General features: G+C 49.3%; 1 protein-coding gene and 1 long non-coding RNA gene across 10 annotated transcripts in view; one reads left to right on the forward strand and one right to left on the reverse strand.

Annotated features, from left to right (window-relative positions):
- Window positions 1–21,636, forward strand: part of LOC310686051 — a 424,340-nt gene that overhangs the window by 144,712 nt on the left and 257,992 nt on the right. The window lies entirely within an intron of this gene.
- DYSF (dysferlin) overlaps window positions 1–21,636 on the reverse strand; it is a 195,327-nt gene that overhangs the window by 60,468 nt on the left and 113,223 nt on the right. For 8 of the 9 annotated variants that reach the window (XM_083520415.1, XM_083520413.1, XM_083520411.1 and 5 more), the window contains 5 exons: window positions 21,200–21,226; window positions 13,336–13,437; window positions 10,984–11,145; window positions 9,079–9,244; window positions 7,932–8,005 (listed from right to left, as the gene is read on the reverse strand). In XM_083520415.1, coding sequence (XP_083376541.1) covers window positions 7,932–8,005; window positions 9,079–9,244; window positions 10,984–11,145; window positions 13,336–13,437; window positions 21,200–21,226 — 531 coding nt within the window. Of the gene's footprint in view, window positions 1–7,931; window positions 8,006–9,078; window positions 9,245–10,983; window positions 11,146–13,335; window positions 13,438–19,041; window positions 19,084–21,199; window positions 21,227–21,636 lie in introns of all 9 variants that reach the window. The other variant, XM_083520417.1, reaches the window with a different exon arrangement.

Below are 21,636 nucleotides of genomic sequence, written 5' to 3' on the forward strand. Positions count from 1 at the left end.
GCTTTTGTAAAACACAAACAAGGCATAGAAATACAACCTCCCTTATCCAAACGAGCACATGGGAAAGACCTCGAGTCCAAATAACTGAATCTCCAATAACTCAAGGACAAGCAAGGTGTGAGAAAAAATATCCATGCTGACTGGTTTTGTGGATACAGCAGCTGCCTTTGCACATAGTGTTTCGCCAAGCCATGGTTTCTCAGGAATGCCTGGCTGTGCAGGAGATGGTGGCACCTGCTTGGCTCCTCCTGGGCTTCACCACTAACACTCCTGCTTAGCCAAGACCCTTGGCTGTTGGGCTACAGCACATGGTTAGGGAGAGAGAAGCCTGAAGAACCATCCCAGGGATCATGATGACATACGGAGAGCTGCTGGATCAGGCCAATGGCCCATCGAGTGAAGGACTCAGGCACAAGAGCAGCAACTCTTCCCATCCCAACACCATCCCAGAAACCGGGATGCAGGAGCATCGCAATAGAGCCAGAACAGAGTCATCAATAGCCCTCTCCTCCTCCATGAATTTGCCCCATCCCCTGTTAAAGTCATGGAGGTTGGCACTTCCTGGGGAAGTGAGTTCCATAGATTAACTGCAGACTGCAGGAAGGAGCACTTTCTTGTATCTATCCTGAACTTTGGCTATCGAGCCTTGGCTTAGCCGTCATCTCGCCCTGAGCTAAAAAGCTACGGGAGGAGCAAAGGGGGGCAGGATCACACCGTCCTGAGATACTCTGGCTCACCATGATGTCTTGCGAACCAGGCCAGTGGGTGGTGGGAGGCCTATTTTGAACATCCAAAACGGCAAAGAGGCAAGATGGCCTCTGAGGTCTCTCTTTTCATTTGGACATGCAGATTTTATACCTTTAAAGCATTTCATGGTGTTGCTTTCAAAGTGCTGTTTGTTTGTTTGTTTGTTTGTTTGTTTGTTTGTTTGTTTGTTTGTTTGTTTGCATTTATATCCCACCTTTTTCTCCAAGTAGCGCAAGGCAGCATACATTATTCTCCCTCTCATTTAATCTCCACAACAACCCTGTGAGGTAGGTCAGGCTGAGAGACAGTGACTGTACCCAACGGGTATCCAAACCGTGGTCTCCCAGGTTCTAGTCTAGCACTCTATGCCACAGTGTGTTTCAATGCTCCCCACCCCTTTGTTTATTCATTATAAGCTAGGGTTTTTTTTGGGGGGGGGTCATTTTGGACATCAGATGCACAGGATCCTAAATAAGGAGAACAACAGCCTGAACGCCTGCTTACAAGGGCCAAATACCAGCTAAGACTGGGAAATTCAGGGTGTGTGGCAGCCCTGAACTAGAGAATGTGGGAACAGGGTGGGAACAGGAGCAAAGAAATTGGCTAGTCAGAGGAAACTGAATCTCATTGCATCCTCATTGCATCTAATGACGCCCAGATATGCACAACCCATGGAAACTTTAGATAAGCAATAACTTTCCTGTTGCAGAGATGTGGATAACCGAGGTTAATCAATGCAAAGAGCACAACAAGCTTCCAGAGTTAATCAGGCAAAAGCAGACTGGGATTAAAATCCGAACTCCACCTTTTCTGAAGAGAGTCCTGTATAGGAAAGTTTTTTAATGTTTTATTATGTTTTTCTGTATGTTGGGAGCAGCCCAGAGTGCCTGGGACAACCCAATCAGATGGACGGGGTATAAATAATAAGGTTGTTGTTCTTGTTCTTGTTCTTGTTGTTATTATGGAATAGGCTATTCACAGTGCTATTTTTCTAGAAAAAGAGGTGCCAGAACTCACCATGAACACCTCCTTCGTCCTCTGATATTGGTACTGACGCCCTCCTGAGAGGTGCTGGAACTGAGTTCCAGCTGAAAAGAAGCCCTGGGTGCTCCTATTTTCATCGGAGAAATGTTGGAGGATATGATCTTACCACCTCACCCAGAACCCCAAAAAACTCAGAAGCCCATGAGATGATTTGAGAGAGAGATGGGCTGAAGGGAAAATTTTCCTCCAGACCCACGCACCATTCCAGCGCCCATCACCAGGGCAGTTTTTTGTAGGTGCCAGAGAGCCCTGCTCCCCTGAGGTTTGGTGCTCCCAGTTGCATCTCAACTCTGGAATCCCAGACACGAGCTTCTCATTTTATTTGCAAGGAAACTCTCAGTGCCTCTCCTACCTAAGCTCTGAACTCTCTCCCATCCCATCTTCCCTCTCCGTCTCCTGGCAAACGATTGCCTGGTGGGGAGAGGGGGCTGCACATGGATCTTGCGGCAACAGGGTGTGGCAAACCCAAGTCCCTGTTTGCCCCTGACTCTGCGCCACATCTAAGCGGGATAAATCTTTGGCAATTTAAGCAGCAGCAGAAGACCAGGGCCTTTGGCAGCAAGCAGGCAGAGAGCCCCTCCGGCAGCTCCAAATGAATTTAATTGGGAGCAGGCTTAAGGACGGGCAGCCGGGTGGAGCAATGGCAGGAGCAGCAGGAAACATCCTGGAGGTGGAATGCCACCCTGACGACAGACGTAGAAATGCCAAATCTGTGCCAAAGCTATATATAGGACTTTAAAGGTTTAAACCTTTAAAGCCCTATACGGCCCAGGACCCTCGTACCTATGGGACCGCCTCTCCTGGTATGTCCCACGGAGGACCTTACGGTCTTCAAACAAAAACATCTTGGAGGTCCCGGGTCACAGGGAGGTTAGGCTGGCCTCAACTAGAGCCAGGGCCTTTTCGGCTGTGGCCCCAATCTGGTGGAACACTCTGTCACAAGAGATCAGGGCCCTGTGGGACTTGACATCTTTCCGCAGGGCCTGCAAGACAGAGCTGTCTGTCTAAACCTCTGCCATGAGACAAAGTGAGCAACACAAGAACAGCCTCAGATTGAATTCCACCTGGCCCAGCCTTCTGTTCTCCCAGTGGCCAACCAGCTGCCCATGGAAGCCCACCAACAGGGTCCCATTGCAACAGCATAGCCTCATCCTCCATTAACGGGCCTGATCATCTTTGAAAGCCATCCAAGTTGGTGACCATCACAGACCCTCCTGGAAGCAAATCCCATAGTTGCACCACACACTGAGGTTTCCAATTGCCAGAAAGGGGCCCCTCCCAACCCTACAATTCTAAGTCCTTCCTTTTGCATCTCCTGAATCTTCTGAAGTTCAAAGGCGACGCAGCAGAAAACTCCTAGAGAACTGCCTGTTGGAAAGAGAACTGGGTTGCAACTTTCCACAGAAGGATCTGATCAGCCTCCACTTAAGCCTCATAGGTTATGGTCCTCTTAACGGAGACGGGGGGGGGAGAGAGAGAGAGATGCCACTTCAAAGGAAGCCACAGTGGAGTCCCAAGAGGCTTGCCAGACCCCAGTCGCTCACCATCTTCTCAGCTATAATACCAGGCAGAACCCCAGAGGAATGTGGGAGAGGACCCCTCCCCTTCTAAGTATAAGGGCGTCAGTTGCACACACACACACACACACACACACACACCCTTTCTGGCTGCCTGACGAAAGGGCTGCTGAAGCAGGGGAGCAGGGATTGTTTGTTTCCCCACCAATGGACAGGGATGAAGTCATAAGCAATTTCCACGTAATAAAGGCCACGTTGGCAGCTTCCATGTGTCGGGATATGGCATTGCGTGTGGAGAAGTGCTCAGGCAGAGCTCAGCTTGAATGACTCTCTTCCCATCCACCAGATGGAACCGATCTGGTCCAGGAGAGAGCATGACGTGCCCCAGAAGGGAAGCCCTTCATCCACATGACATCACAAAATCTGGACGCGTTTGTTTGTTTGTTTGAAGTGCTGGTCTTTGAAGCCTAAGAGGTCCAGGTCTGGGGTATCTCAGGGCTGCCTCTGTCATCTCACCCTCTTTCTTCCTTATCTCCCAACTCTGCCTTTGACCTGCTCATTTTCTTCACATGCAGCTGCTGGGTGACCTTGGGCCAGTCACACTTATTTGAAGTCTCTCAGCCCCACTCACCTCACAGAGTGTTTGTTGTGGGGGAGGAAGGGAAAGGAGAATGTGAGCCGCTTTGAGACTCCTTAAAGGGAGTGAAAGGCGGGATATCTAATCCAAACTCCTCCTCCTCCTCCTCCTCCTCCTCCTCCTCCTCCTCTTCTTCTTCTTCTTCTTCTTCTTCTTCTTCTTCTTCTTCCTCCTCCTCCTCCTCCTCCTCCTCCTCCTCCTCCTCCTCCTCCTCTTCTTCTTCTTCTTCTTCTCTACTTCCTGAGTCATGTTGCTGTGCGCTTGCTGGCCATCCAAGAACCCTCACATCAACACATTCTTCAGAGTGGGCCCCTCAACACAACAGACCTTCCTCAACCATGGGAGGTATCCCAAGGCATCATCTGAGCCAGCCTGCCAGGCTGGTTATGCCCATCTCTGGCCTGGCCATGTAGCCCACAGGGCAAGGCAGCACCATGGAGAGCTCCTGATCAGCAACCTGCTCTGAGAAGGGTTGGAGGTGGCCTTTTCAGCCTCTGCTTCCAGTCCCTCTCTCTAAGGCTCCCGAAGAACAGAGCCTCCTTGACAAGGCCAATGGCCCACCAGGCCTGGAATCCTTTTCTAGTATTATGAAAGGGTGGGGTAGCTTTTCTCAAGGCACTTTCCTCATGACATGCCCCACGTTTGAAGGAACGGAACCTCTTAAAGGCCATGTGCCTGACCTTCTGCACCCGTTAGTCTCCAATCTGGTGCACTCCCTGTGCCGTTCCATCAGGACAGCCTCTCCTGGTCTGCTCCGCAGAGGACCTTAACGTCCATGAATAACCATAGTTTAGAGGTCCCGGGCCCTAAGGAAGTCAGACTATCCTCCCCCAGGGCCAGGGCCTTCTCAGTGATGGGTCCGACCTGGTGGAATGCTCTGTCCCATGAGACCAGGGCCCTGCAGGATTTAACCTCCTTCTGCAGGGCCTGTAAGACAGAGCTATTCCGCCTGGCTATCAATTTGAACTTGGTCTGATCTTTTATTCCCCTTCCTCCCCTTTTTATGAAGATTACCCGCTCTGGGATCCCACAGCTAATTCTCCCCTGGCCTCCTCGCTGGCCCAAATAGGACTAATTTAGCCAGCTAGCCCTGGTGATCATCTAATGTTTATTGGATGGACTTTCCCCCTAAATTGATTTTTTAATTCTGAATTTATTGTTATTCACGTTTTATACTGTATTTTATGCTGGTTTTGTTGCATCAATTAAGTGTTTTAAATTTGTTGTTAGCCGCCCTGAGCTCAGTTTTCTGAACCAGGAAGGGCGGGGTATAAATAAAGATTTATTTATTTATCAGGAGGTAGGTTAGGGGTCCAGTAGAAGACACCCATGTTGGTCCGTTGAATTTGTTCCAGGGGATGCCCACCAGCGCTTGATTTAGTGGGGGCTCCTGGTCACAAGCATCAGAGTCAGGAATCCCATCTCACTTCTTAGAATCATACAAGTGTAGCATTGGAAGGGGTCACCAAGGGCCATCTAGTCCAACGCCCAGAAATGCAGGAATCTCAACTGAAGCTTCCATGACAGGTGGCCATCCAACCTCTGCTTAGAAACCTCCAAGGAAGGCGAGTCCACTGCCTTCCAAGGGAGTCCATACCCACCTCAAGCAGCTCTTGCCAGCAGAAGGTTCATCCTAGGGTTTAGCCAGATGACTCAGCAGCCTCTCTGACTCTTTGTCTTGAGCGCTGCTGGACTCCGGGGTCACGACAGGCAAGGAACCAACACAAGCTGTCCCTGACTGGGGTGATGAGAGAAAGGGAACAGGGCTTCCTGTTGCTGATGTTGTGTCCAGCTCAAAGGGAAGGAGGAGCCTTTGGAGAGACCTGGCATGAAAAGGAGTTTCCTGGCAAGATGTGAGTGTTCTCAGGAACACTGACAACGGCGTGAGGTATCTGCACTCCAGAAGAAGCACTTGGAGACCCTGATCCTCGACCTCTTCCTGACTGTCCTGGGACAGGAACATCTTGTCCTGAGCAGTGTTCAAAGCCACTCCTAACTGATCCAGCATCTGAGGGTGTTCCATGGTCCTCTCGTCCCCATTCACAAATGAGGCAAGCGAGAGTGCTCTGCAGATTGGACAGGGCTTGCTTGGATGAAGGTGGCCTCACCTAGCGGTTGTTCAGACTAGAAGAGGCACCAATGCCTTCTGGATGCTCAGGTGAAGCACAAGGGTGGTCCAGGTCTGAAGGAGCGTCTCCACCCCCATCATTCTGCCCGGACGCTGAGGTCCAGCGCCGAGGGCCTTCTGGCCTTCTGTGAGAAGCAAAGCTACAGGGAACCAGGCAGAGGGCCTTCTCGGTGGTGGCACCCACCCTGTGGAACGCCCTCCCATCAGATGTCAAGGAGATAAACAACTACCTGACATTTAGAATACATCTGAAGGCAGCCCTGTTCAGGGAAGTTTTTAATGCGTGACATTTTAATGTATTTTTAATCTTTGTTGGAAGCCGCCCAGAGTCGCTGGGGAAACCCAGCCAGATGGACAACCCAGCCAGATGGGGGTACAAATAATAAATTATTATTATAAAGACTTAAAGTAAGGCATCAGATGGAAGAGTAAGCTGGAGTCACAGGAAGACACTGACTGGCTCCAGGTCACCCATTGCTGATTCAAACCTCGATCTCCCAGGTTCTAGTCTCTCTAACCACTATACCACACTGGCAGAATTCAGTTCCTGGCTTCTCCAGGTAGGTCTGCATTTCCATAGGAAAGAGACCATGCCTGAAACCACAGTTAAACTCAGCCATTATGGTAGCCTCCTATATCATTTGGGAAGAGGAATAGGAGGGTGGGGGACTTGGGGTGCCCCCTCATGGGAAATCCCTGAATCTTCACTTCTCCCTGAATCAGGGAGGTCAGATTTGACCCAAGAGGAGGAACGAACAGGAGAAGGCATCCCAGCTGATGGACCACCCTGGCCCCTTACCAGGGCAGGGGATACGTGCTCAGCAGAGTCCTCAATCTTGTAGGTCGACAACTGGAAATGCCTTAAAGGCTTTCCTTTCACATTTAATTCTAGGGGCCCAATGCCTTTTCCCTACATCTCTGTGGGGTTTTTTATGTACAATATTTTATGGCTGTGTGTACTTAACCTGCGGCCTAGGACCCACGTACCTACGGGTCAGCCTCTCCTGGTATGCCCCACGGAGGACCTTAAGGTCCACAAATAACAACACTTGGGAGGTCCTGAGCCTCAAGGAGGTAAGATTGGTTTCAACTAGGGCCAGGACCTTTTCAGTACTGGCCCCGACATGGTGGAACGCTCTGTCACAAGAGACCAGGGCCCTGCGGGATTTGACATCTTTCCGCAGGGCCTGCAAGACAGAGCTGTTCCGCCTGGCCTTTGGTTTGGACTCAGTCTGACCCTTCTGTTTCCCTCCCCTTATGGTTTTGATCCATCAGCTGCTTTAAAATGAGGCTGTACTTTAAATTGCCCCCCTTTCCCCCTATTATGTTTCTACTATGATTTTATTGGTGTTAGCCACCCTGAGCCCGGCTCTGGCTAGGGAGGGCAGGGTATAAATAAAATTTATTATCATTATTATAATTTCCTCACTAGTCCCAGAATCTCCTTATTTGTTCATCAGCATTCATAGTCCTTATTTGCATCCTAATTTTCATTTTTAAAATCATGAAAATCCACACAACAACCCTATGAAGTAGGGAAGACTGAGAGAGGGAGATTGGGACCCAAGGGCTCTCAAATAGCTTGACTCACCCCGGCAGACTTTTCACTTGTGGGCAACACCAACACATCTCTATCGGGGTCCAGCCATGCCCACACCCCGAAACAGAAGTCTCCTCAGATGAGGGATAGCAGGGGAACAGGACCCCAACATCCACTGCTCCCGGTTAGCAACCTTTTAGGGGTTGTTGCCGCTTTCATTTGATGAAAAATGTGATCCCTTCGCAATTCCAGCTTGTATTCTGAGCTAGAAACCGGAAAGGTTAGCCTTAATTTTCCCCTTTCTTGCAGAGTGATTACCTGGACTGGAATGAGAGGCTCTTTGTCGTCAATATCAATGAGGACGTCATCCCTTGGAGTGAGGCTCACGTCATCTGAAATACAAAATAAATGAGATTTGCAGAGTGCGGGGAGGCAGGACTGGAATCGTGTGCAAATCACAACCAGCCCATTCTCCTCTTCCCCAGTTTAGGAGACTCTTTTAAGGACATAAGAACCTAAGAAAAAGAATAATAATTTGTTATTTATACCCCACCCATCTGGTTGGGTTTCCCCAGCCACTCTGGGCAGCTTCCAACAAAGTATTAAAATACAGTAGTCTGTTAAACGTTAAAAGTTTCCCTAAAGAGGGCTGCCTTTAGATGTGTTCTAAAAGTCTGGTAGTTGTTTATCTCTTTGACATCTGGTGGGAGGGCGTTCCACAGGGTGGGTGCCACTACTGAGAAGGCCCTCTGCCTGGTTCCCCTGTAACTTGGCTTCTTGCAGGGAGGGAACCGCCAGAAGGCCCTCGGAGCTGGACCTCAGTGTCCGGGCTGAACGATGGGGTGGAGACACTCCTTCAGGTATACTGGACCGAGGCCATTTAGGGCTTTAAAGGTCAGCACGAACACTTTGAATTGTGCTCAGAAACGTACTGGGAGCCAGTGTAAGTCTTTCAAGACCAGTGTTATGTGGAACGCTCTGTCTCATGAGTCCAGGGCCCTGTGGGATCTGATTTCTTTCCGCAGGGCCTGTAAGACAGAGTTGTTCCACCTGGCCTTTGGCTTAGAATCAACTTGATCCCCTCCCCCTCTTTCCTTTCTCCTTCTGTGATGGAACTCCTATTTGGGGATTTCCCTGGCTTTTTTCTGGCCCATGTAGGACCAGTCTGGATATTTGGCCTTGGTGAAGATATGATGTTTCCATCCCCAAAAAGTTTTTGATTTGAGTTTCCATTGAAATGAAGCTGCATTTTAATGTTGTATTTTAATCTTGTTCTTAAGTTTTATTTTAATCAATTGTTTTTATACCTGGTGTTAGCCACCCTGAGCCCGGTCTTGGCTGGGGAGGGCGGGGTATAAATAAATTTATTATTATTATTATTATTATTATTATTATTATTATTATTATGTCTCTCTCTGTGAATAAGGAATCAAATACCAGCCTGACCTTCCCCGGCTTGCCATACCTGCATGCATTTCAGGGAACACGACCTCCTCCTTGTAGGGATCGCAGAAAAATGCTTCCAGAGAGCGGATGGTGCACTGGCCCACCACTGGCTTCCGGCCAAAGGGCCTGTTGTCAATCACTTTGATGATGATGGGGGGACAGTACAGATCTTCCCTTGGCAAGTTCTGAAACAAGAAGCAGAATTAGCACAGCAAGGCAAAGAAAGAGAGGGAGGTAGAGGAGAAAGAGGGAGGCTGGACCTCTTTCCATTGGGCATATGTTAAGTATAATTGTTGTATTGCACACTGAAATGGAGAGTGCCTGTCAGGATTCGGAAGAGCGACTTCCTCCCTCCCTTTGGCCATGGATAAGCAGAACAAAGCAAAAATTGCCTCTTACCATTTAAAGAGATTTTTAATGATCACAGCGAAAGAGCAAAGAGTCCATCTCAGAATGAAGATGCTCCCAACTAAGGTTTCCACCCACTTCCTCCCTGGTCACTTCCACTGCTTGTAACCTGACTTCACAACCACCGTGCTTTTTGTATAGCCACCTTATCAGCTCTACGTGACCTTGGACTGATAGGCTCGACACTTTCGAGCAAGAGAGAGTCTGTTAGTTCTTTCTCTTCCAATTCTTCTTCACCTTGCTGTTCACCCCCCCCCCCCAGTTCTTCCCAACTTTTGTCTTCAGAACTATGCCTCTCTGCAAACTACTGTTCTAAATCTATACTGCTCCACTGCTCCTGGGCAGCTTCAGAATCCTGGTCAGGAGCAAGGGGAGGGGGAGGCTCCCACCATTCCTTATCAGAGCTGTACTCCTCAGCCTGGTCTCTGACAATGCCTTAGGTATATTGCTGAAAGGGTTTAAGATTGGAAATTTCCTTTGAAGTATTCTGAAGCTCTCTGAGCTCTAACAAGTTAACTACTGCTGTTCTCTGCTCGCTTACACAGGAGTGTCTAACCTTAGATTACATGATCAAGGTATTCAATTGCAAATCGCCATTTCAAAGGGGAGGTGCCTTTGTCTTTTGTTCCCAGATACAGTTTACTTGGGTCATATAAATGAGCCTCCCCAGGACCTGCATAGCCTTAGGCTAGATGCAGGCTAAAGCAACCTATGGGAGAGACAGAGCTTTGATTTTTGCTCTGATCGTAATTATTTTATATATTGAAGTAAAAGAACCCATGCTTGGACAAGCATAAGACTTTTGGAATTGTTTGGATGTGTCATAGATTGATTTGTACCTGTTTTGAAGGAGTTCTGGTTAGTAAATATGCTTTGAAGCACATTTATGGGTCTGGACCATTTTTATTCCAAAAGGAGTCAGCTTTTATGCATCCTATTATTTCAAGCAGTGCAATGTTATTATCTAAAGGTAAAGGTGAAGGGACCCCTGACCATTAGGTCCAGTCGTGGCCGACTCTGGGGTTGCGGCACTCATCTTGCTTTATTGGCCGAGGGAGCCGGCGTACAGCTTCTGGGTCATGTGGCCAGCATGACTAAGCATGACCAGCCACTTCTGGCGAACCAGAGCAGCACACGGAAATGCCGTTTACCTTCCCGCCGGAGCGGTACCTATTGATCTACTTGCACTTTGATGTGCTTTCGAACTGCTAGGTGGGCAGGAGCTGGGACCAAGCAACAGGAGCTCACCCTGTCGCAGGAATTCAAACCGCCGACCTTCTGATCGGCAAGTCCTAGGCTCTGTGGTTTAACCTGCAGCGCCACCCACGTCTCTCATGTTATTATCTACAATAGTATAAAGATGGGAGAGGGGGTTGGACTAGATGATCTCAGGGTCCCTTCCGACTCTTTGATTATATGATTCAAAGAGCAAAGGTGATTCTCCAGCCAAGAATGGCAAGAGAAAGGTGTGATGAGCATGCAGAGCCAAGACGAAGCAGAAACGACGGCCTCTCACCACTTCCATGAAGAGGACAGAGATGTCAAAGTTGGGGTTCTTCTTGAGGTTCTTGATGACGCACGACTGAACCATCTGTCCTCCACACTCCACCAGGAGACTGGGAGACGTCACGCTGGCCAGCTGGTAGCTTTTCAGGTTCCGGAGCCCCCAAGCCAATATCTAAATTCGGTAAGGACAAAAGGAAAGAAGTATAATCGCTTATCTTTGGCTGAACGGAGGGATGAAAGGAACCTGTGAGCTTGCCAAGGTAAGGTTCATTACTGAGTTATTTGAAGCTTGACAGATAGCTCTCCTTCCCAGGCTTAGAGAAAAATGGCGAAAACAGAATATTTATTGGGACAGTGCGATTTTTGCAGCTGCTGCTGCTAAAGTTGCAAAACAATGACACACAGGGCAGAGCAATGGAGAACTTCTGAAACCACAATGGGATATCAGCATGATGGAGAACAGCAACAACTGGGAAAGATAGACAGAATATTTTACAACAGGAAGAAACATCGTGGACAGAATAATTGCCACACACAGGAAGAACAAGGATATAGCTTGAATGCTTCACCTATAGATTTGTAAATATGTCAATAGGAATGAAAGTCATTAAAATTGCAGTTGTTGTATAAGGGATTCTTATTTTGACTGGAGTGTAATTGAAATGAATAAGATTTTGGAATGCAGAAATAAAGTAAATCATCAAACTATCAATTCTAGCACATGGAGGGGCACCTATATTGTATAATTTGGTATCTGAATGATTGGCATTGGTAATTGCATTATAATTTGGCATTGCTATAATGAGGCTATGATTGGATTATTGTAATTGAAAACTAATAAAAATTATTCTCAAAAAGGAAATGGCACCCAAAGGTGTGCGGTCATAGAAGAGAGAGAAAACGGTTGAGAAAATGAGAAATTCCTTGACGTGGCAACTCAGCGTGGCCAAATCAATTTAATGCATTCACGTTCCACCATTTTCTCCAAGGATCTCAAGGTGGTGGAATGGTTCTCCCTTCTACTCATTTAATCCACCCACAACCACCCTGCGAGGTAGGCTGAGAAGCAGTGACGGGCCCAAAGGGATGGAGTCAACTTCACGGCCAAGTAGGAATTGGAACCCAGGCCTGACCCTCTCACCACTGCATCCTCCTGGCTCGTGACGCAATCCCTTTGGTGTAGGTTGTAAGGGGAGGGCCATAGCTGAGTGGGAGAGCACCTGCTTTTCATGCGGAAGGTCCCAGGTCCAAATTCCCAACAGCACCTCCAGGGCAGGCCAGGTATGTGCCCCAGAGAGCTGCTGTCGGTCAGTGAGGACCAAGCTAAGCTGAGCAGAGGAATGGTCTGGCTTGGGATAAAGCAGAACCCCATATTATGGGGGCAGGAGACCCCTCAAAGCAAAGAGGGGAAAGGGGTTAAACTTCTCAGAAAGGGGAACATGGCTGTTAATATTATTATTATTATTATTATTATTATTATTATTATTATTATTACTACCCCACCCATCTGGCTGGGCTTCCCCAGCTACTCTGGGCAGCTTCCAACAAAATATTAAAATACAGTAATGCATCAAACATTAAAAGCTTCCCTAAACAGGGCTGCCTTCAGATGTCTTCTAAAAGTTTGGTAGTAGTTCTCTTTGACATTTGGTGGGAGGGTGTTCCACAGGGCAGGTGACACTACCGAGAAGGCCCTCTGCCTGGTTCCCTGTAACCTCACATCTCTCAGTGAAGGAACCGCCAGAAGCCGAACCTCAGTGTCCGGGCAGAACGATGGGGGTGGAGACGCTCCTTCAGGTCTACTGGGCCAAGGCCATTTAGGGTTTTCAAGGTCAGCACCAACACTTTGAGTTGTGCTTGGAAACATACTAAGAGCCAATGAAGATTTTTCCGGACCGGTGTTATATGGTCTCAGCGGTCATTCCCAGTCCCCAGTCTGGCTGCCACATTCTGGATTAGTTGTAGTTTCCGTGTCACCTTCACAGATAGCCCCACGCAGAGCGCATTGCAGTAGTCCAAGCGGGAGATAACCAGAGCATGCACCACTGGTGAGACAGTCCACGGGCAGGGAGGGTCTCATCCTGAATACCAGATGGAGCTGGGAGACAGCCGCCCTGAACACAGAATTAACCTGCGCCTACATGGACAGCTGTGAGTCCAGAATGACTCCCAGGCTGCGCACCTGGTCTTTCAGGGGCACAGTTACACCATTCAGGACCAGGGAGTCACCGACCCCTCAAAAATCAGCATTGTATTGTCAGAACCAATGCATTGCGCCTGATCATATCAAATGAAAGTTTCTCTCTCCCAGAGGATTGTTCGTGGCCCCCCAGGCATGGCTCACGTGGCCTCCGGCACCCACCTCAATGGCTGTACGCTGAAGGACAGGCTTGATCCCCTGAGGGACCATGAAGATGTTCGGCTCTCTTTGGGGCGGAGGGTAAGGCAGGTCCGAATCTTCAGACTGGAACAGAAAGGGAAAGGAGTCAGGTGAAATCAGCAATGATACACTGGGCAGGGGATTTGGGGCACAATATTCAACTTTCAGATTGGGAAAGGTTATGGAACACAAATTTGAAATTCACGGCATGTTGTACGCTGAAAGAAAACTAAACGAAAATGATGTACAGGTGGTATCTGACTCCTAGTAAGTTAGCAAAAATGTGTAAGACAAGTACAAATACCTGCTGGAAATGTAAGGAAAAAGAAGGTACCTTTTATCGTATGTGGTGGTCATCTAAAGTAATAAAAGCATTCTGGGAAATGATATAGAATGAAATGAAAAAAAAAATAAAATAACTTTGATTTTATTTAAAAACCAGAAGCCTTTTTATTAGGAATTGTAGGTGCCGATATTCCAAAGGATCAGAAAAGGCTTTTTATGTATGCAACAACAGCCGCGCAGATGTTACTAGCCCAGAGATGGAAGGAAGATAAAGTCCTGTCCAGAGAGGAATAGCAAACCAAGCTAGGAGACCACTGTAAGCAGGTGAAAACATTAGCAGGATTTTAATAACACTTGTAATGTAACAAGTATTATGGGCAATATGGACAGATTTAAAATTTCTTCACACAGCAAGGCAAACACAACTGGTGTGCAATGATTTCAATCGTGAGCTGGGTCCCGCATTGCAGAGGGTTGTGTTGGAATATTCCGCTCCACCTTAAGAACAGATGTGTGGAATTGTTGTGTGTCACATGTCTGTTTACACTCCAGCACAGCTTGCTGGGAACTTCCGTTTGTGTATAGCTTTTGATTTTTGCTGTCTCGCTTTGGAAACGAAGGAGATCAGACATGTTTCCTTTTGTCCTGATGTATGCTAAATAAGGGACGCGGGTGGCACTGTGGGTTAAACCACAGAGCCTAGGACTTCGAATCCCCGCGATGGGGCGAGCTACCGTGGCTCGGTCCCTGCTCCTGCCAATCTAGCAGTTCGAAAGCACATCAAATTGCAAGTAGATAAATAGGTACCGCTCTGGCGGGAAGGTAAACAACGTTCCCGTGCACTGCTCTGGTTTACCAGAAGCAGCTTAGTCATGCTGGCCACATGACCCAGAAGCTGTACGCCGGCTCCCTTGGCCAAGAAAGCAAGATGAGCGCCGCAACCCCAGAGTCGGTCACGACTGGACCTAACGGTCAGGGGTTCCTTTACCTTTACCTACGCTGAATAAACTGCTTGTAAATATGCTCACGGCGACAGGAGTGCCTGGCGTGCTCTGGTCCAGGGGGTCACGAAGAGGCGGACACGACTGAATGACTAAACAACAACAACAAAATATGCTCACACAGCCTCTCCAGCCACTTCTGTTGTGTAGCGTTTACTCTGCTGTGTAGCGTGCCCTTGCTTCTGAAGCTCAGGTCACAGATGCTGCACCAAGGACTAGAGATCGCCCGGCACACCGCCCGTTGGGCTGGAGCCAGCTGGGGGCCTGCCAGTTGCCCCGTTTCCTTGGTTGCATGCTAACAGGTTGGGCTGAATGGCCTTTGGGGACCCCATCCAATGCTACAGTTCTATGATTCTCCGCTGCCTGCTCCTCACTTCAACACCACCTTTCGCAACCTGGTGCTGGAATGGTCTCCATCTGGAGGTTGCAGGCTCTCCTTCCTTGGAGGTTTTTATGCAGGGCTTGGACAACCATATGCCAGGGAAGGGGGCTCATGGGAGAAAAATCCGCTCCACTTCCGGGGGGGGGGGAGTTGCGGTGGACCGCGTGACCACCCACTTCCCACCGGGAAGATCCCAGCCACATCCCACCCACCGGGAAGATCCCAGCCCGGGGATCCCAGCCACATCAGCGCCAGGCCAGCCAATCCTTCAGCGGGGGGGGGGGGGGGGGCAGGACCGATTAAACCGAGGCACAAGCCAGAGAACTTCCTCTTGTCTCGCTTCCCCAACCACCCGCCCTCCCTCCCTATTTTGCAGGTTAGGCAATGGCCTTGCTATGGACTTTGGTTGGTCGCCTTGGTTGTCTGAGGGGCCTGGTAGGAATTTTTTCCACTTGGCAAATTAGCACTGGCCACTTGGTTTTCACCTACCTTGTAGCAATCGTCACAACTTTGTTAGGGTTGCGGTTAGGCATTGTTTGACCTTGTGTGGGGGAGGGGAGGTGCGGCCATCACCTGCGCCTCCATGCTTAAGGGTATTCCGTTAAAGGAATCCGGGGGTGTAGATCTTGTCCGAAGCCCAGTCGGGGGGCTAGGGCCATGACATGACCCCAATGGGAACACCAGGGGGAGCTTGAGTTGGTCTGCATCGACAGGGCTCCCCCTACTGGTGGCTTACCCTTAACGGACTTACTGCAGAAGTCAGATATAGTCGGATCCAATCAATGCCTAAGCCAATACCGCTCACATTCTGTAATTCAATAAAGTTGCGGCCAAATTTGCCCAATAACAGAAACTTAATACCTGTGTCCTTGTGTGAGTTATTTCCCAACGAGGGGGTGGCTGCGGGGTCTCGACACGCAATCTTATCTGTGGTGCCTCCTAAACTGCGCACCTGGCACCTTCATTGAACAGGATACTGAAGATGCACATCTTTGACCTGGCCAGAGACCCTTGCAATGTCTGTTTTTATGCCTCATTTCTATTTTTATGTTTACAAGGTTGAAGGGTATGAGAATAATAATAATAATATTTGAACTCATCACAGTGAAGCCGCTTCCAGAGTCTTCCTTCCTGCTCTGCCTTCGCCCTAGTTTTCCTAGCAAGAAAAGTTCCCAAGGGTCATCCTAACCGTGATCTTTTCTAGTCTGAGAGTCACCGGAGCAAATGGAAAACCCTCGGGGTCTGGGGGGTGGGGACCAGGCGCCCCCGAACCAGAGGCAGCAGTTGGAAGCAATTTAGGAGCCAGTCACTCTTTCCAGGCTAAAGCATTATTGCATTAAATGAAGGAGGCAGATACATTTCAAACATCGGATCAGGCCATATTTATTTATAGATCCCTATATGTGCGCATTAATAAGGCTACGGAGAGGGATGCCGGGCGGTGGCCTGCCAGAGGCACTCCGACGTCGGCTCGCAATTTTCCTCGGCGGTTGCCAGGAGCTGCCAAATCAAAACAGCTTGTCGGGAGCAGGGGCTCTGCCAGGTCCGCTGGGGGAAACTGGAGCCACGAGTGTCTCTCCCGATGGAGCAAACCGGGAGGATTTAGGGGGTGGGGTGGGTAGCAGGGACCCTGCCTTCTCCAAGCCAGGCTGCTGTTCTGCGAACGGCTGCAAGGTTGGCAGTGCCACCGTTCAAAGGAGGGCATGAGCTATTGCCATCAGCTGGGTGACTGTGATGTACTCTGTGTGGGGTTGCCCTTGGCCCTGGTGCAGAAGCGGATGGGAGCAGCTGGCCAAGAACCTGTGGCGCCATTCTTAGCTGCCACTGGCTGCCCGCTTACTCCCAAGTCAGGCTCAGGGTCCTTGCATAAATTTACAAATTCCTGAATTACTTCACCTGAGCCCTAATATCCCAACTCAATCCCTGATATCTTCTCCAGGCCATTGGCAATTGGCCATTCCTTGAGTTGGTGAGGCTCGTTTGACCACAAAGAGAAACTCAGCCTCTCGTGTCATGTGCCTGGCCCTATGGAACTCTCTGCCACTGTAGATTCAGCAGGTGCCTTCTCTTTCGACTTTTAACTGCCTGCCTAAACCCTGCTCCCAGCTAGTGTAGACAAGACTGATCTAGACTGACCAGTGGCCTGACTCTCCTTCGTTCCTGTGACATCATCTGCATCTTTGGTACGCAAGACCCAACCTAATTGGGTATTGATTAGACGTTGGGTATTGATTAACTGTCGGTTAGCCAGGAGACCTTGAGCTAGATGGCAATCACTGTTAATTGTATACATTGTGATTTGCTGTTATTTTTTTATTGATTATAGATTGGTAATTCTTTATTGTGGTTGATAAGTGTAAACTCTTTATTATTTGCTGATGTTTAACTTTATGGTTTGCTATTAGATTCTGATGGCTTGTTGAATATTGCTTTGTTTGATAGAAGCTGCTTATTTTAAAGTTATTGTGACTTTTTCTATTGGATCAGATGGTTGCTGTTTGATGTTATATTATGTTTTGATGTGTGTCGGAAGCTGCCCAGAGTGGGTGTGGTATAAATAAAATAAAATAAAATAAAGTCATCATCATTATCATCATCATCAGAGTGAACTTTGCTTAGGAGGTTGAGTCCCACCCCAATGCTTAGATTTGCTTTAGAAGTAGAAAGCGAAGCATGAGAAATGCCAGGGCTGCTGGTCAGGCCAGCATGCAAGACAGACAGTCCAGGAATTAGTTGAGCCAGGCTGGACAAGCCAGGACAGAATCTGCCCTTCTATAGGACAACGGAGTCACCTGATCCCTGATGAGCCAGTAGCTGAATTACCACATTTTGGCCACACACAGAGGGGGCGCTGCAGCACAGAGCAAGCCAGCAAGCCCAGCAGTAGGAAGCTGCCGTGGTGGCTCAGAGATCAAGGGCTCTGGCAGGATTTACCCCACAGCAAAGGGGTCTCTGGCGGGCCCCATCCTGTCTCTGCCGCTACCTACCGGCAGCGGTAAGCAGAACCCTAATGGCTGCCATACAGCTGGCTCCGGGAGCCACTGCTTATAAGTCCCCGTTGCGGGAAGTCCAAATGGAGGCTCCCAGACTCAGCACCGACGGGAGAATTGGGGAAGAAATATAATTTGAAGAAGGGCCCGGGGAAGCATCAGCAATTTTCCGAGAATGCCAGGCGCTGGCGCCAGGCTTAGCTGGGCTGCCAGGCTCTCTTGTTTGGCAACTTAGGGGAAGCAAAAGCAGTGGGGGATCCCAAATTCAGCAGTGAGCTTCCAGATTTGGGCTCCAAAATTGCAGGAATGGAAAGGGCCTGCATTTTTAAACATTCTTTTTTTAAAAAAAACCCGTACATCTAGGCAATTGCAACTGGGCACCGTTAAAACTCTCTGAACCACCACCCCGCCAAATAATGTACCAACTTCACATATCCTCTGGCTCTGAGAAAAACAGGGAGCATTGGCAAACACACACACACCCCTGCCGCAGGGGTGCTGTGAAGATTAAGTCTGCAAAAATCTCGCTTGCCAAACGGACTCCGTGACCCATGATGCCAAGTGGGAAATTAGAATGGCTGGGTAGCAAAGGGTTAAGGCAGTCGTCTCTGGAGCGTGAGCAATGGGCAAAAAGAGCCTCAGACATTTATTCTGCAGATTTGGGGGGGCGGGGTGAGGTTTCTTCCAACATTTAAGGCAACGAGAAGAGAAGCGTGTGGCCGAATCGAGGAGAATTCCAGGTGCATTTCATAGGAAAGACCTGATAATAATTGCCCTGAAGGGGGCATTTTGGCCCGGCACTCCCATTCCAACAGCAGCCTGGCAGAAGTCTCTGGTCTTTGGTCCCTGGCATCCAAGATACAGTGCCCCTGCCTGAGGAGGTTCTGTTCTTAGCCCCCACGGCAATCTGGTAGCCTTCATCCTCCAGGGGGAGTGCTCTGAAGCTCTTTGGCCCAGTTGCCCAGTCCCCAAGATGATTGCCCAGCAGAAAGCGGTGGAAAAGGAGAGGGTGAGCAAAACATGATGATACCCATTGGAGAAGCCCTTCTTGGTAGAAGAGGTGGGTGCACAGCTGTGAAGCGCCCGTCCCAGGCAAGGCAAGATGGAGGGGGAGAGAAAGCAGACAAGGAACATCAGATGAGGAACATCACCAGCGCAAGGAGCGCAAAGGACCCTCTTGCACCTGCACATCTCTGCAGCTGCTGGACCAACAGAGCCCTGGTGCTATGGGGGGCTACCAGATTTCTCCTTTCTCTGGAGCTTTTAAAAGAGGGGGAAGCCACAGCCTGGATCTGTGGGAGACTCCTGTGTAGGAAATGAGCTTCTCCTTCCAAGTCTGGCCTCAGGTATGGGGCCATCGGGATGCGGGTGGCGCTGTGGGTTAAACCACAAAGCCTAGGACTTGCCGATCAGAAGGTCGGCGGTTCGAATCCCTGTGACTGGGTGAGCTCCCCTTGCTCGGTCCCTGCTCCTGCCAACCTAGCAGTTCGAAATCACGTCAAAGTGCAAGTAGATAAATAGGTTCCACTCCGGCGGGAAGGTAAATGCTGCTCTGGTTCGCCAGAAGTGGCTTAGTCATGCTGGCCACATGACCCGGAAGCTGTACGCTGGCTCCCTTGGCCAATAAAGCGAGATGAGCGCCGCAACCGCAGAATCGGCCACGACTGGACCTAATGGTCAGGGGTCCCTTTACCTTTACCTTTATATCTTCCACATTCAACCCAAAGTCCCCCATTATCCTTCCCTGTCCCCAGATATCTCAACCCCAATTTTCTTGGAAAGAAAGCTCCATGGAAGTGGGAGACGGTTCTCTGTGCAGATCTAACAAAGCCATGCGCTTTTCTTTCCCAAGCTTTCCCCATGCATGAGCTTGCAGCCATTCTTAAGAGCATCCTGGAAGGCAGATCAGCCATACTTCCAAAGTGCAGATGGAAAGCAGATGAACCCCTGTCTCGTAGGGAAGCATGCAGCTCCAAGCACACCAGCCTCACATGCAGAGTCTCATGAGCAAGGGTGCCACGTCTCGCCTTTAAAAGCTGACCAGAGGCGTATTCCCATCTGTTGGGACATCTTGGGCGCTTTCATACAGTCTCAGGCTCATCTCAGATTTCCTAGTTGTGCCTTGGGCAATGCCCCTGAATTACTACACACCTCGAATAAAGGACTTGGCCACACTTCTAGAAAGCACATTGAAATATACTCGGAGTCGAGAGTGGATTTTATTCTCTTTAGTCTGCTCATAGTGGTGAGGAGGAATGGAAGTTCGCCCAGAATGTCTGCTTTATATTATTTACACAATGGGCCCCATGTGATTGGCTAATTCCAGGATTCACCGATAGGCCAATCAGGTTGCGGATTCATTTCCACCTGGAGCTGGATTGGGTGGCTCCTGTGGACCAATCAGACTGCTGGATTATTGACCCTATTGTTCTAGGACCAATCAGACTGCTGCATTCTGAATCCTATTGTTCTAGGACCAATCAGACTGCTGCATTCTGAATCCTATTGATCTAGGACCAATCAGACTGCTGCATTCTGAATCCTATTGATCTAGGACCAATCAGACTGCTGCCTTTTGGATCCTATTCAACTCAGTACATAGCACACATGTTCAAGCGGTTTCCTTTTCTAGCCACAAGTCCGAGGGGATTTGCCTTCGCCCCACCACAGTCCCTCGGAAAATCACTTGGTCCCACTAACTCAGAACAACAGCCACTGAATCAGAGCAAACGGCAATTGGGTTTTCCACGGATGGCTGTTGGTCACTTGGTCCCGCTAACTCAGAACAAGTCTGTTTTCTTACATTGAGGAGCCTCTGTTTCAGGGCTTGGGACAGGAGCCCTGACACTGAGCTACATGGCCTGGGGGTCTGAGAGAGACTTGATCTATGGTCCACCTTGTGGAGAAGCCCCCAGCTCACTCCTCCTCCACTGTGGGCTGGCATGATCCTTGGACACATCTCTGGAGGGTCTTCAGGTGAGATGGTCCCATCCTGGCTAGGGGCAGCAGTGCTCTCCAATGAGCCTCAGCTCACCTAAGGCCTTTGTTACAAACAGGTGAGATGGATGGACAGGCTCCTGGGCTGTGGTGGAGCTCCCATTTTGAGGGGGATCACGTGCGACAAGTTTCCTGGATCACACCAAGAGAGGCAGAAGGCGAAAGAGAGAAAGTTCTCCAAAGAGCCTCACCTCATCGAAGACGGACGACAGCTCGGTCTGCGGAGTTTTCCCAATTGCACAGGAAGTGGAGCGAAGAGGGCAGGATGGGGACAGAGACAGAAAAAGGTCAGAAATGCCAGTGTTTTGTGCACACATCCAAAAAGCAATTTTCAGCGTTAGAAACGGTATTTTGCGCCCTATCCATGGCTGGATGTCATTCAGCTCCTGCTTATAGCAAATCGGCAAATTCAAAAAGCGACAGCCGGCTAGCTCTGAAGATTCAAAGCTGAATTGCTAGACGCTGCTCTCAAATCCAAACAAGGGGAATGGCAGTATATAAATGTGTTTTTAATTGGGAAATAAATTAAAGATGCTGTGAGCATCAACGGGTGGAACTTGCTGGGCACAGCTGTGTAGCTAGACATTGGGAAAGGGAGGGTGGCAGCTTCTCCAACCAGGTGCCCTCC

Source organism: Podarcis liolepis (genome assembly GCF_965112155.1).
Source record: "Podarcis liolepis genome assembly, chromosome: 9".
Classification (NCBI taxonomy): Eukaryota; Metazoa; Chordata; class Lepidosauria; order Squamata; family Lacertidae; genus Podarcis; species Podarcis liolepis.